This window comes from Glycine soja, chromosome 18 (genome assembly GCF_004193775.1).
Source record: "Glycine soja cultivar W05 chromosome 18, ASM419377v2, whole genome shotgun sequence".
NCBI classification, from domain to species: Eukaryota; Viridiplantae; Streptophyta; class Magnoliopsida; order Fabales; family Fabaceae; genus Glycine; species Glycine soja.
In genome coordinates this window covers 49,847,097-49,862,877 of record NC_041019.1, presented here as the reverse complement: position 1 = coordinate 49,862,877, position 15,781 = coordinate 49,847,097, and the positions used below count along the sequence as shown (strand labels likewise).

The window sequence follows — 15,781 nt, the reverse complement described above, 5'->3', positions numbered from 1 at the left end:
CTATAATATAATCTATATATTTAAAAAGTATTTGTTTGTTATAATTTTTAATTATAACAATTTATATAATAAAAATTATTTAAGTTTAAATACTTATTTGATTTTTATAGTTGTATTTAAAAATAATCTCTTATATATATATATATATATATATATATATATATATATATTATTTTAAACCTCTTTTATTCCATGTATGCTTAATTGTTAGAAATTAAAAATGATTGAAAATAATATGTATAAAAATTAAAATGGATAATTTTTAAATACAACTAAAAGATAAAATTTGTGTAAGTATAAAAATCAAATGAATAATTAAATTAATTATTTATTTATTATAAATATCTTGTATAAAGACTAAACTAAAGTACTAGCATAGTAATTAAAAATAGAAAACATATAATATATGGCATTTTAATAATGGAATAAAGTATGTTTTTTATCTATGTATTTTTTTCTTGTATTTTCAAATTAATGTTTTAGTCCTTATACTTGAAAAATATGTGAATTCAATCTCTTCTTATTTAATGGAGTACTGTCGCTAATGATATCAACTTACTAGTGTGTTTGGATTAAATTCATGGTGAAAAAAATCAATTAAATTTTCATGATAAAGACAAAGTGATAAATAGTTGTTTCTGTTTTTTTTATGGTATGGCCATAATTTTGTGGGATAAAATGGATTGTTGTGTTTTATCCAAACACAGTATATACATTGCCGCGGTTTAAAAATTAAAATACATTGGCTATAAACCTCACAAAGCATACAGTTGTGGTTTATTTGCTCTTAGCATTTATTGGCGGCTATTATTGCCACAATGCTTTTTCTATTATTTTTTACCCCTATTTGAATTTTAATGATCTAAATTAAAACAAAATTTTCTAAACATCTTGTCTTCAACAACATTGGAACAGCTCTGAGCTCTCTCTGGTCCTCAATCGTGAGCTCATTCGAACCGCCACCACCGCCACCGCCACCACCACGACGTCCTCCATCGCCTCCCAGTGTGGAGGATCCTCAGAGAACCGAAGATTAATTTAATAAGAGTGTTGATTAATATCCTCCAGTTGCAACACCCTAACTCCCTAAGTCACACTCACACCGTCACAGCACCGTGATTTTCTGCAGGTTCTCATCCTTAGATCTGAATTTCGTCCCTTGATTAAATTAATAGTTATATATATGTATTTTTTTTTTACATTTTAAAAACTATAAACCCTAATCTAAACTATCTCTCAAATGACCAGACCAAAGATCCCTAATTTAATCGCACGTCGTCGTTCCTGCCAGCAGAACACAGAGGCCACCGTCGTGTGTTGTTCAATCTAAGGTACCTTCTGCCTGCGTTCGTTCTATCAGTTATAGTTTCATTGTTTATTGCATTTGAGGTGGACATGGACTCCCCTGTTATGATATGTTTCCTACTTTGTAACTCTTCACTGTCATTTCTCTCATTAAGTTTCTAAATACTAAAACAACAATACCTGCACAATCAATGAGTGTGTTCTCATAAATTGACTTAAAAGAGTTCAAGCCTGGAAAGTGGCAAGGCGTTCTGATTCATTGGAACAATTTATCTGTGAAATCACGCGTCTTTTGTTTTGAATTAAAATTGTTTACATTTTATATAAGATTAAATTGCACTAACTCCCCTTAAAAGTTTTTGATATTGCACAAAACCCTTGCTTTTTTAACGTTTACAGCTGCTTTCTTACAGTGTAATGATTTTCAATCAATTAATGGTATAGTGTAATGTACAAGGATATTAGTGTAATGTTTTGCAAACAATTAAGAGGGTTAGTGTAGGAGTAGAAAAAAGAGGGATATCAGGGGGAATTTCAGTGAGAATTAGTGTAATTTACTCTTGATTGATATAATGATAGCTAATGAGTGATGGTAATCTATCAGAGGCACATGATGTCGGCCAAATCCAAAATCGAAAGAAACAAAACATTAAGCAGAAATGTTTAGATATACAGTTTAGGATGTGGAATAGATATGGGAAATATCAAGAGAAATGAACCCATACAAATCACGGAATTGTATTCGTAAGTATATATTTCTCAGTCCTGTTTCCTTCAATAACTCCACTACATTTTGCTTTCGTTGTTCGTCTTAGTCATAATACTGGTAGAAGATTTTTGTAAAATTAGCAAACAAGAAATAGAACATAGTTTACCAATAATTAGCCCTGTAAATAAGCCTTGAAGATTCATAGAATTTATTGGCAGAGACCAAAAGATGGTCAAAACAAATTGTGAATTTTATAATCTGAGTAATGACACGATATATTGCCAAATGCCAGCCTTACCCAATAGATGTTTCTTTGAAAGATAAGCTTTTGGGTTCTTCGAAATGATTTTCCCTTTTACTAGGCTTGTAGATTATTTTTTTTCTTGACATCTAGGAAGTGGAAGAGTTGCACTGTCATATGGCTCATCAGAAAAAGTACTGTAGTAGTAAGGAATTAGCATCACAATGAGGAAAGTATAGAACTCCAATAATGCTAGAATGTGCCACAGATTTTCTTGACACTTACACCCACTGAACCGTGGCAACAATTGTACCTTCCATATGGCACTGCCTTTCTGTTCATCTGTTGTTCTAGGCTTCTAGCATAGCTCTACCTTTATCTGCCTTTCTGTTGTTCTACATAAACATCATCACAACTTCTCCACTTCAGTACAACATTTTATTTTTAGCTTTTCTTGGATCAATCAAGTGCTATCATTCTTATTTTCCTATGGTTATCAAAACATAGACAGTCCCTTTTATCAAGTATTATCATTCATATTTTCCTGGCTGTAAATCTCACTTTTGTTGCTGTCCTAATAACTTGATTGCTGAAATCCCATGATTTTAGCCTTTACATTTCACTCCCTTTTGATTTCTATTTTAAGCTTTTTGGATTATTGCCACTGTTAACAGGTCCACATGTTTTTCAAAAGTGTTTCATGCACTAGTGACCTATTTACATGCTTTAGCCTATTAGCTCATATGCCTAACTTAGCTTGTTTAGAGGTCCATTGGCCTATTTAAAGATAGGTCTCTTGGCCTATTTAATATGAAATAGACTTTCAAATTGGCTAATAGTCTTAATATGTTTGTAAACAGTTACATTTTTTTCATTCATGAGTAAGATTACTTTCTTTAATTTCTAAATTGAATTGCTTGGATCTTTTATTTTTGTATTGGATTGTAGTATGGGCAAAACTTTCATAGATCTCTAGATGGTAATTGGCACCGCCAATCTCAACCATATTTCATCTATTATTATTTTTTTTTCATTTTCTGGAATTTTTCACTGTTCTGCTACAATTTTGACCAATTAGATTGTGGGGTGTTTGAATTTTTCATCAAAATCAAATTTTTATTTTGAAATTTCACATTTTTCTCTTTTTTCAATCAAGCAATGGGTGGTGATACAGCATTTTTGGAGCACCCCATATCAGAAGATACACTTCAGTTACTCTTTGAAGCCTCCAACTCTTCTAACATGGAAAAGTCCTTAGAGATTCTCATTCAGAATGCCAAATCTGATTCTGGGCGTTTGGAACTAGCTTCTAAAAGGATTCTCCCTGCAGTACTTAATATAGTTCACTCACTCACTCATGCTTCACATCACCATCACCATCAGCATAATCATATTCTTTGTTTGTCTTTCAAGCTCCTCAGAAACTTGTGTGCTGGAGAAGCTGCAAACCAGGACTCATTTCTTGAGCTTGATGGGGTGGCGGTTGTTTGTAGTGTTCTGAGGTCAGAGGCTGCTTGTTCAGGCCCTGATCATGGATTGGTTCGGTGGGGTCTGCAGGTTCTGGCAAATGTTTCTTTGGCGGGAAAACAGCATCAATGTGCTATTTGGGAAGAGCTCTATCTGGATGGGTTTGTATCACTTGCTAGACTTCACACCAAGGAGACTTGTGACCCGTTGTGTATGGTGATTTATACATGTTGTGATGGAAACCCGGAATGGTTTAAACGGTTGTCCAGTGAGGATGGATGGTTTGTAATGGCAGAAATTGTGAGAACTGCCTCTTCTGGTGAGTTAGTAGTAGCTTTATGTATTTTGTTCTTTTCTCTATTCTGTCCTGTCATTTGGGGCCATGGGGTTTTTTAAGTTATATCACTGATTTTATTTAATTCATATGATAATATTTTTTCATTTGTTTATTCCTTTTTGCTTGTAATTCTTTTCCTTGATTTAAATGGTCTTTTTGAAATTTTGATTCTTTTTAATACAATACACAATGACTTTGTGTGCTCCATTTAGCTGACTTCATCTAGTGGGGCACTGCTTATTTGTTGCTGCAGTATGTTGGTTGTATACTTTGACGTTTTTGTATGCTGTCATGAGTGGCAAATGGGATTATGATAATTTTTAGGTTGTGGCATTGATTACTTTATTTCTTTTTCATTCTTTTTTTGGCGCTTTTCTTATTTATTGGTTTCTACTGAACCAGCTAGTTTTGGTGAGGATTGGTTGAAGTTGCTTCTTTCAAGAATATGCCTCGAAGAGTCTCAATTGCCCGTGTTGTTTTCCAAATTGCAGTTTGCGGATGTTCCTAAGGTTGAAGTTGCTGAGTCAAAAGATGATCACTTTTCATTTGAACAAGCATTTCTTCTGCGAATCCTATCAGAAATCTTGAATGAACGGCATAAAGATGTTACTGTTTCAAAGGATGTTGCATTGTTTGTTTTTGGGATATTCAAGAATTCTATTGGGGTTCTTGAACATGCAACGAGAGGGAAGTCTGGTCTTCCTAGTGGCTTTGTTGGGGTTGATGTTCTTGGCTACTCTCTTACCATACTGAGGGACATTTGTGCTCAAGATGGTGTGAGAGGTAATACAGAGGATTCAAATGATGTTGTTGATGCGCTATTGTCATATGGCCTCATAGAGTTGCTTTTGTATTTGCTTGAAGCCCTTGAACCTCCAGCAATAATCAGGAGAGGACTCAAACAATGTGAGAATCAAGATGGTGCTAGTTGTTCCTTCAAACCATGCCCTTATAAGGGCTTCAGGCGAGACATAGTTGCACTTATTGGCAACTGTGTTTATAGAAGGAAGCATGCACAAGATGAAATCCGACACAGGAATGGAATTCTACTTCTATTGCAGCAGTGTGTTACTGATGAAGATAATCCTTTCCTGAGAGAATGGGGCATATGGTCTGTAAGGAATATGTTGGAGGGCAACGATGAGAACCAAAAGGTAGTTGCTGAATTGGAGATTCAAGGATCTGCTGATGTGCCTGAAATTACTTCACTTGGTCTCCGAGTGGAAGTTGATCAGAGAACCAGACGTGCAAAGCTTGTAAACATCCCGTGAAAGATCACTATAACTTGGTTGAATCTATGCATATTAGTCTTAACTAACTAGTACGGTGATATGGTCTCTTGGTTGGATTTTAGGTTGGGACTCTTTTCCCGTTTTCTTTTTCTTTTCAAATTGGAACTGCTGTTTCTTTTGTCAATGGAAGTTCGGAAGAAAATTCATATTTAGAATAGAAATTGTAGATGTCCAAACAATTTTGCAGAATCCCCATCAATACCCATGACAATTTATCAAGCAATGTCAGATGGGGGAGGAAAAAGCCAAACAGCAGAACAAAGGCAATATAAATATAAACATTGAGAAATGTGTTTATTATTGGGTAAGGAAGTGGGGTTATGTAGTTTATTATATTTTGGTTTTAGTTGTATAATATCATTAGATACTATCTTTTGATTTCTCTTACCAGTTTTATCTATTCCATGTGCATATGTTAATATGTAATCAATTGACTTCTTAAGTTTTAATTTCAACAGATTTTTTTTTGCTGTTTGTTTTTTGTGGTTCATGAGTCAATGAAGGGATTTGTGTTGATGAAACTTGGAGTTATTATTTGTCGAGCTATTTTATGTCAATTGTCTTATTGGGGATTGAAAATGTGAACAGGGATTGATGTGCCTTCTTCCTAAACGGTTTTGACTCTAAGGAGGAGAAGGTTTTGTGAAATTTTGGTTTCTTATGACTACTTTTTCGAGTTTTAGAATTACATGACTTTCTCTTATTTCAAATATTATCATGTATTTTGATGAGAAAATGGGGAAAAATATTTAAGAAAAAAAATTTGTGACAAAGCTCACACAAAGTAGAAGCAGGTTTGCTTGGAAGACATTGCACCTTAGATTCCAAGTTTTCCAATGTTTCAAAAACATTCCTTCTATTCTAGCTCCTTTTTTTTTGTTCTCGTATTATATGTAGCAGCGGTATACAAAGGGGTAACTTGAGAATACCTATGATCTTATGCAGTAATGATCACCCTGGAGATCGTCTCAGCAATTAAGTAAATCATTGTTACCTGGCATATTTGGTGAAAAAGGGATCTCTCATTAACAACTTCCATCTTTTAACCTGAAGCAAAACTATTTCAGTACCAACCCTTTCAATGAATTTACTATCAATGACAAAAATTGACAAAACCATGTCAACTCCTCTTCACATAAATCCCCTAATAAGACAACAATTAACGTGAAACAGCTCAACAAATAACTGTTTCAACAAATATTTAATTATCCATTTAGTTCCTATAATTTTTAAACTTATCTCTTTTAGTCCCTAAACTTCACATTTTAATTCTCACAAGGTCTCTCCCATTAAAATTCTTCAACTAACAGAGTTAAAAAAAATTAACGGCAAGAACCTTTTGAGAATTAAAATGTAAACTTCAAGACTAAAAAGTTCACTTATAAATTATAAGGATATGGATAAGTTTGAAAATTATAGGGACTAAATGGGTAATTAAACCTTCAACAAATAAACACACACATATGACTTAGATAGGGCTTACAAAATTTGGACAGTCCTCATTGTACAAATTAATTTTGTGAGATTGAGTTAGGCCTTAAGTTCAAATTTCAATATGGTATCTAAGATGATATTATGATAATGACTTTTTCTCCCACAAATGAATCATATTAGTTGTATTGTTCAGGACCCACAAAATTTACGTGACATCCTACTTGACACTCAGAGATACGTGTCAACCCTCCACGTCAGTTCTATTACAGGAGCGTGGACGCTTGGCCCTTAGCAGTCGGGCTCCCCAACAGACATATTATCTCTAACCTTCTTATATTCAAATGTATTTGAATATCTTATCCATTGGCAGATATTAAATTATCTATAACGCCACACATTATCTATAAGGTATGATTATCTTCCACCTTTATCTATAAGCAAATATTTATCTCTAACATTATCTATAAGCTCTCAGCTATTATCTACAAGCCAGAAATTATCTACAAGGCTACAAAAGCCCCTACAAACGAGGACCAACAATCATGCTCAATTAATGTAAATATAGGTTCTATTGAACCCTTTGGCATGACCATCTCATACAACCAACACACACTCAGCACACGACAACAAGTCTGTGCCCCTCTCTTTTTCTCCTTCGTTCATACAAGTCTTATTAAGCATATACTTATTTTTCTTTTCTAACTCATATTCTTACTCCCTCTTATCAAAGACACATCTCTAAGCTGACGTATGAAGTTCAGGACCCACTCAATCACGTCCATCCTAACGTGTCACGATTTTGAATTTTGATAAAAACATTAGTAGTAATTCTTTTCTCACTGACCATCACTTTGATCTTGACTCTTTTCAGACAAGTGAACCATATTAGTGGTCATGTCTTTCCCACCAATTGTTTCTCTTGGAGCTCAATATTTATATTTTTAATTAATTTTTATTTGCGGGCAAATGAATTATTTTCTTGCAGCAAGCTAAAAGTTTGGTAAGCTTTAGCTTGTGAACAAGTGTTAGAAATTAAAAATTAAAAAAGTTAAGGGAACAAGTTAGTTAATAATATTTAGTGTATGTTTGGGGAGGCTATGAAGCAAAATCGTGGCCAATCCCATGGTGGAGCTAAAGCAACACACTGCGCTTCTAAAAATTCACGGTAACACCACTATTTTTGCTCCCAACATCGAACTGAGGAAAGCTGAGTAGACTTGAACTGAGGAAAGACATAAAGTTCATCTTAAAGTGTCCTGTTGAGAAGGACTTCTTTGTTTCCTGATGCTTAACATTTCAATGATAAGAGAAAAATATGAAAAATACACCATTGTCTTTTGCAAGTTCTCAGACACTAACCTTTTGTATGTTTGAGTAGGAGAGATTAGAAAACAAGTTATGTTGGGTCCTACTTATAAACAAAATTCCTCCTAAAATTGGGGGACAATGTTTGTTGCATTTACCTTTTTTTGTTTTACTTTTTTACAGAAATAAATAGTTTTTATAGCTTAAAAAATTGCAAATAATTTATATTCATATTTAATTAAAAGTAAATACTTTTTTTTTCTGGCTTCTTATTTCTATGTATTCAAATAATGTATCTGCTCTATTTCTTTTTTTTTATTTTAATTCTACCCTTATCAAGTCTTTCTCTCTTTATTTTATTTCTAATCCAAAATCAGTAAATCTTTAGAAATATTTGGGACATAATTAAAACAATTGATTGAGAATAAAAAACTTGAAATTAGAGGGAGAAGAAAATTGTGAATGCCCTACATGTTTTATGAGAGAACCTACATCATTACTCTATGAGAATTACTCTAGTTAATTAAGTGTATTTGGTTGTGATATTGCTCTCATCAGGCGTCACTGGTCAGGTGACGGCTAGCACCCGGTATTCGGGTATCATAATGGTGGATCTAGAACTGAGGAGGGTATGTCAATGGAATAAATAAATGATTTTTTGGGGTACTAATTTTTTCGGTTGACAATTTCTTCATTTTTTTGGTATTTTAAAATTGGTTTAACCGTTTGAAATGATTTAATTTGATTTTTCAACAGTCAACACCCTTTTAATTGAGATTATTAGAGCATCTTTAGTGGGTAATTGAGATTATTAGAGTATCTTTATTGGGAGATCTTAAGCTCAAGATTTGATCTCACCAAAATCTTCCATTAGAGAGAGACTTGAGATCTCCAACATGAAGGATGAAATCTTCTACAAGACCTCTTAAAATCCTCACTATTCTAAAAAAAGTTTTTTTTAGTGTCTCTCTTCCTAATAGATTGTGGAGGGTGAGGGACTGACTGTTGAGTGAAGGGATTGTGTGGCTTAGAGTGAAGGGGAAATTGAAATAAAAAGTGAGCATTGAGAGGGTGACGGGTAAGTAGAGAGGGTGAGTGTTGGCTGTTGAGTTGAAAGGAAAAAAAATTAAAAATATTAATTTAAAAAAAAAATGAACGTTGCGAGGAAGAAAAAATTAAACAATTGTCTTTCAATCACGACAAAAACTACCGTTGTCTTTCAATCTCTAGGCCATGATCACTGTTGTTAATTTTTTTACTGAGTATTTATTATTATTTTTTAATTCAAGATGCTATATGCATACAAGATAAATTAATCAACAACTTGAAGTAAATTTGCTAGAATATATTTGGGATGTTTCGGTTATAATAATGTTCAATTTTTTTTTCTCATTGTCAATGTTTGTGTTTTTTTTTATGATCAATTTCTTGTAATAATTGTAATTTTAAATTATGATCGTAATTAAATATTTCAATTCTTATTATGTTTTTTATTTCTTAGTATTATTTATTGATAATTAAAATCTATTAAATTAATTACATATTTTTATTTTAAGCTCAATTATAAAAAAACAATTGTGAGATTTAATGTGTGACCTAAAATAAATGACTTAAGATCTTAAAATAAAATTATCATTAAAGTAAAAACTGAGAAATATATTAAATGACATGTGATATTTTGGTATCCATCAAAAACTGTCTCAAAATTTCAAGTTAAGATCTACAATTAAAAATGTTAGAGGTGTTCTTGAATATACTTAGCATAGCATTACTGTGTATATGCATTGTCACTTTAGTGCTAAAATATTTGGATGGCACAAACCTTTATGCAATCATGAAATAATGTTAAACACATGCACACAAAGTGTACGTAAACTATAAAGTAAAAGTAATGTCTACCATGTACCATCCAGGAAACGATACATTGATGTTGTTTCCTAGCCAAAGAAACATTTGACAGAACCTACAGATCCCAACAAACTAACCCATGATCAGGGCCAGAAGAAGCACCCTCTGACCTCATCAGAACACTGCAAATAACAAACACCTTATTAATGAGCCCTTCAGCACACTGGTTTCTTGGAGCTTGAAACACATAGAATAGGACTATGATGATGCGAATTGCAAAGCATGAGGCAGTGAGTGAACTATATTTGGCACTACACAAGGAGGACCCTTTTAATCAATCTGGTGTGATATATTAGTTGACAAATAATTTTGTGATTTAAGTATGTGATTGAGATTTGATATTCGAGTCTTTATGTATGTATGAAAAAATATCTTTTAAAAGAGATGAATTTTTTAAATAATTTTCAGTATTTTGATAAATTAATTTTTGTTTCTGGCCAAAAAATATGCTATGTTTATCATGTTTCAGTATGACAAAATATTTATTAAAAGATTAATTCTTTAAATAGATTTTATACATTTTAAATAAGGTGTGACACTAATTTTTGATGCTCAGTCATTTGCTTTCTAATTCATTTCATGTGATGATACTTTGGGTTGAGATTTTAGACACGTTTTGATTTGTCTCACAGAGAAAATGGAAATAGTCTAAACGAATAGTATCATATATTACTCCACATTTATTTTAATTGTATTACAAATCTCTCAAAATTTTCCAATATGAAGATTTAGATCCTCCTCGCTCCCTCCTGACTTGTTTTGTTGCACAATATGAAGTATAGGCTTGTCTCAAAATTGTTGGCAGCTACAAGTAGTCTTATTTTTCTGGAAACATTTCTGCTCATCTTACTATATGATTATGAAGTTTCTTCTTTTTCTATTTTTTTATTAACAAATATTAATTGTTAGTTTGTTAATTTTTTTCAACAAGAGAGATCAAACAACAACTTTTTTCTCTTTTTCTTTTTTCTTAACCATCAAACCCATTTTATATCTCTTTATCTTTTTTTATGTTTCTCTCCAGATTTGTATCCTGTTGGTCTTGACTGACTTTTTTTATTTTAGGATCAAAGAGCATTTCAACTTGTTTCTTGCCCCACAAACAAAATACGTCGAAAGATATACAAAATAAAAAAGAAAATTAAACAAAACACGCACACAAAGCTAATGTTCAAATAAATGATGATTTGCTTAGGATGTGATATAAGATCATTTTATCCTGCATGTATTTGATAACTCGAGATAAGCTGATATTTCAAATTCTTTCACTTTAAACCCAAACTTTGAACTTACAAAGTGCCCTTTCCCTCTCCAGTATGGTCCCAATGGCAAGAGGCAGCAGGACCTGATGAAAATTCCTGGATCAATTAATTTGATTACCCCACATGTCTTGTTCTTTTCTCTCCCTGTGTATCCTGATATTAGACCAAGTTAACACTGGTACCAAAAAGCTATTTTGGGCCTAGAAATACAAATGTGTAACCGATCACAAAACAATGACAACATGGGTAACAGTGATTATCATAATGGGCCAATAGGAGAAAAAACTGGTCTTCCCCATTCTCATCCAAAGTCCAAAACTTTTTAAAAAATAGCATTCTTGTCAATCAAATCAAATACCATCATAGATGATGATTATGGCTAGTCCAACATTAGGTGGATGATGTCTAATACACAAAAGAGATAGCAAACAAGGGGATCAGATTAGACTATGCTGTCCTTCATAAAAATACAACCACCATAATATATATTTCACTCGTGACAAAAATACTCTAGGGTCACCCCCTAAACTAAAAAAAATTATTTGTCTAATTTATAATTTTTTTTTATATCGCCTACAGTTTAGACACGTGCACAAAGTTAGGGTGGCTATTGAGGTTGTACCTTTGCACGGATCATGGAAGGGGACCATTTGACCAGGTTCAACCTTACTCCCAAAGCCGAAGGGCATAGCAACAATGCCTCACCTTCTCTGCATATGCTTTTGGGAAGAAAGAATGGATGTAATGTTATTATGTACCCCATCCATTACATGGTGGTGCCATACCATTATATTCTTATGCTGCTCAATACTGCAATGATTGTACAAATTATGTTCCCAATGCAAATTTACAAGATTAGTAACCAACATTAATTTCTCTGGCATGATTTATGTACATCATGTATCATGCTATCATTAATAGCTCCACGGATTTAAAGTATATATCAATTTCAAATTCTGATCGTGGTCACACTAGTTGAACCCACAACCAATCCATTTGCTCATATCCTCTCTTTCTACATTATTATCATCATTAATTATGGGAATCTATTATATGTTACAGGAATTTGATTCTTTATCATCAAATGCATGAAATATAAGGTTATTCTAATTTAATCAATAATCTTAATTTAAGTTTTAGATATGTAATTATGTCAATTATTCATATAGAGAATTTTGACACTTATAGTAGTTTTATCAAAATCAAATAAGATTTTTTTCATTAAAGAATACATTTAGTTTTGTATCAAAAAAAAGATTTGATTTCTTTTCTTACCTTAAGAGACATGGTACTTCAAGAGTTTACCTAGAAAATGATGGATAGACTCACAGGGCTAAACTAAGATTCTTGACCATATAACAAAACCCATGTTCTAGTTTCCCTAAGCCAGATAGAGAAGCAAGCAATCATAAGAAAAGAATATAACCAAAAAGTTGAGTAATCCAAAATTGCAAAATCTATCTATTAAATGGGCCACTGGGATTTTTCTAGATTGGATTGCATGTATGCCTGACCCACTCAACAAGCTTCCAATTCCAAAAGCTTCTCTCTCTTTTTTTTCCTGCCCCTCAAATTCTTTTCAGCACAGTTATCTCAGTGTGTTCCTTTTCCCTTTCTCGTCAGAACAATTTTTTAACCAAAACCACATTGCTTGTTGGTTGCAATGAGCCAATGAACTTTCTGCAAAATAGCATCCTCCTATTCCACTCACAAAAGTATAGTGCTTTTACTTTTATACATCTGAAAACATAACCAATTGGTCTGGCTCATATTTTTCTCTATTAGTGTTAGAGCCTGCACTCGGGTCTAAAGCAGTAGTAGGGTAAGCACTCCAAATCAATGGGCCACAATCAATTGTTGTTTTCCTATGAAGATACATGTAAGCATGTAATCCACTTGGGAATCAATCACATACATAGAAGGGTGTTTAAACTTTAATTCACCTTTGTGATCCTTTTGAATAGTGGTAAAAGAAGAGAACATGTTATTTTTGTTGTTTTTTTGGATCAGGTAATAGTCATTCATTCACCAATCACCACATCAGCCCCACTAATTTTTTCATTTTTTGCCAACCTTTTTTCCTCCCTTGTGGACCCCAGCCCCTACTACCTCCAATTCCAAAAGCCTCATTTCTCTTGTATTTATCTCACATTACCATGAGTGCCAAACCAAAACACACTGATGGTCTTACCTGAAGTCTCATCCCTCATTCATCATAGAGAGAACTAGAAAATATTTCCCTCACAACTCCTTCACATAGAGAAAAAGAGAGAGAAGAGAAACATAGATACAAAGAGGGTATGGGTAACTACAGGTTCAGATTATCAGATATGATCCCCAATGCCTGGTTTTACAAACTCAAGGACATGGGAAAAACAAGAAAGCAAACCCCAACAACTCATTCCAGGAAGAAAAAGCAACCTTCACCAGCCTCAACCCAAAAAGCATCAAAACCAAAGCAACCACACCAATACAATCTCAGAAAGTCTTACTATTTCACAAGGGAGCTTACCCCAAATGATAGAATCTACTCCTCACCAACACCAACAAATAACCAAAATGCCAAATACACCAATTCCCTTGAACCCCCCAGAAAATCATCCAAACAAAGACTCAAGAAAAGAACTTCAAGGACTTCTTCTCCTAAGCTTGTTGTTGTCTCTAACAATAACAACTCCTCATCACCAAATGATAGCTCCACTGAATCAGAGTACCCTGACCCAGAATTCAGAACAGACCGTGTTCTTCCAACTGAATCATTCGATGAAACGGTTCCTTGGGCCAACTCTTGTGCCTGCAGGGTACACTCCAACGCCAAGGACATCATCATTGATGTTGACAACAATTCCATAGCCAGAAAAGATGGTAAGCTAGAAGGGTATGAGTATGAATGTGATTCCTTCTCAGACCTTGTGCTTCCACCAATTGTGACCAAGCCTGCAATATTCAATGACTTGCTCAGTGATGTCAAGAAGAAAGAAACCAAACCAAGAAGCAAAATGGCTGCACATGAAGAGCCAAACCTGAATAAGGGGCCTCTGAGAGTTAAAATTGTGAAGGAAGACACTTCATCAATGAAGGAACATAAGAACACCTACGGAAGGAGATTCTCTGTGAGCTCTCCGGGAGTGAGGCTTAGAATGAACTCGCCGCGAATTGCGAGCCGGAGAATTCAGGCACATGGCCGGAGAAGCGTGTCCTCGGCCCCCCGGAGAAGCCTCTCGGATAGCTTTGCAGTTGTGAAGTCATCACTGAATCCACAGAGGGATTTCAGAGAATCAATGGTGGAGATGATTGTGCAGAACAACATAAGGACATCAAAGGATTTGGAGGATCTTCTTGCTTGCTACCTTTCTTTGAATTCAGATGAGTATCACGATCTCATTATCAAAGTGTTCAAGCAAATATGGTTTGATTTAACTGATAATAACTAGTAGAACAAGTTAAGTAACCAATTGAGATTTGAGACCATTCTAAATGAGTTTCTCTAGTTTCTGTTTCTCAACACAATTTATGTTCACACGTAAGTAATATTAATATCTTGGTTTTAGTTTGATACATAGACCTTAGTGTTAAGCCAATATTTGAGCATGACAGTGTCCAAGATGTTTCCATTTTTTTTTTTCAAATGGATAAACGAAATTGAATGAAGCAACCAAGAGCAGCAATTGCACACATCATCTCAGAGGTTTTGTGGTGGAATTGGACCACAATAGAATGAAATTTACTCTGTTAAGGCCTTGGTCCATAGGAAAATAAAATGGGTTTGAGGAATTTTTGTTAATTAGGGAATAGCTCAATTAATTTTTTTATGAGCTGCAGAGTTCAGATTACGCATGACTCTACAATAGTGTCATTTGGCATGCAAACGTGTAAAATGGTTTTTAAACACAAGCTTTATTTGGAATTTTGGACCATTTTTCTGTGTATTTAGAAAGGCAGAAAAGTTTGCCACAAACGGGGCATTGTATTGTTAGCTATCTGTCATCTTCCTCAAGAAGAAAAAAAAAAAACTTGGAGCATAAAATTTGCTTCTGAATTTTAGTACCTTCATGGACCCAGAGTTGTTTGGGAACAAGACATAACTGGCACAAAGTTGTATAAATTGTTCATATTGTAAGAGACAGAACCAGGTGCAAAAACTGACAGCTTCTTCCATTAAACTTTGGATTTTATTATTATTATTATTTCTTTTAATCTAAAAGAAATTGCACTTTAAGTACAACCCCTTGATTTCACGTTTTTCATCCCAAAATTTAAAGGGGCTTCTTTCCTAGCCTGAGCATGCAGCTTTTAAGATCTTGTATGCTAGTTCTCCCTCAACAACACACAACTACCGACAAGAAAGCTATATGTATTCACAAGAAGTTATTATTGCATATTATTTTACACCTTTTTTTTAACCCCACCTTGTAATACAAACAACATCGAAGTGAATATTAATTAAAATATAAATTGAGTTTAATGGTTATATACTTTTTAGTGTAATTTTTTTTATGTTATTATTAAGTATTAACCAAT

At 33.6% G+C, this 15,781-nt stretch overlaps 2 protein-coding genes across 2 annotated transcripts; both read left to right on the top strand.

Annotated features, from left to right (window-relative positions):
- The first annotated feature begins 865 nt into the window (after positions 1-865).
- On the top strand, positions 866-5,825 carry LOC114397582 (ataxin-10-like). The gene is made up of 4 exons (XM_028359686.1): positions 866-1,129; positions 1,249-1,331; positions 3,412-4,041; positions 4,462-5,825. The coding sequence occupies exons 3-4, from the start codon at positions 3,414-3,416 to the stop codon at positions 5,328-5,330; spliced, it is 1,497 nt and encodes a 498-aa protein (XP_028215487.1). The 5' UTR covers positions 866-1,129; positions 1,249-1,331; positions 3,412-3,413; the 3' UTR covers positions 5,331-5,825.
- A 7,604-nt stretch (positions 5,826-13,429) lies between these two features.
- LOC114395903 (transcription repressor OFP2-like) lies at positions 13,430-15,423 on the top strand. Its single transcript, XM_028357771.1, has one exon. The coding sequence runs from the start codon at positions 13,561-13,563 to the stop codon at positions 14,692-14,694; it is 1,134 nt and encodes a 377-aa protein (XP_028213572.1). The 5' UTR covers positions 13,430-13,560; the 3' UTR covers positions 14,695-15,423.
- The last annotated feature ends 358 nt before the right edge of the window (positions 15,424-15,781 follow it).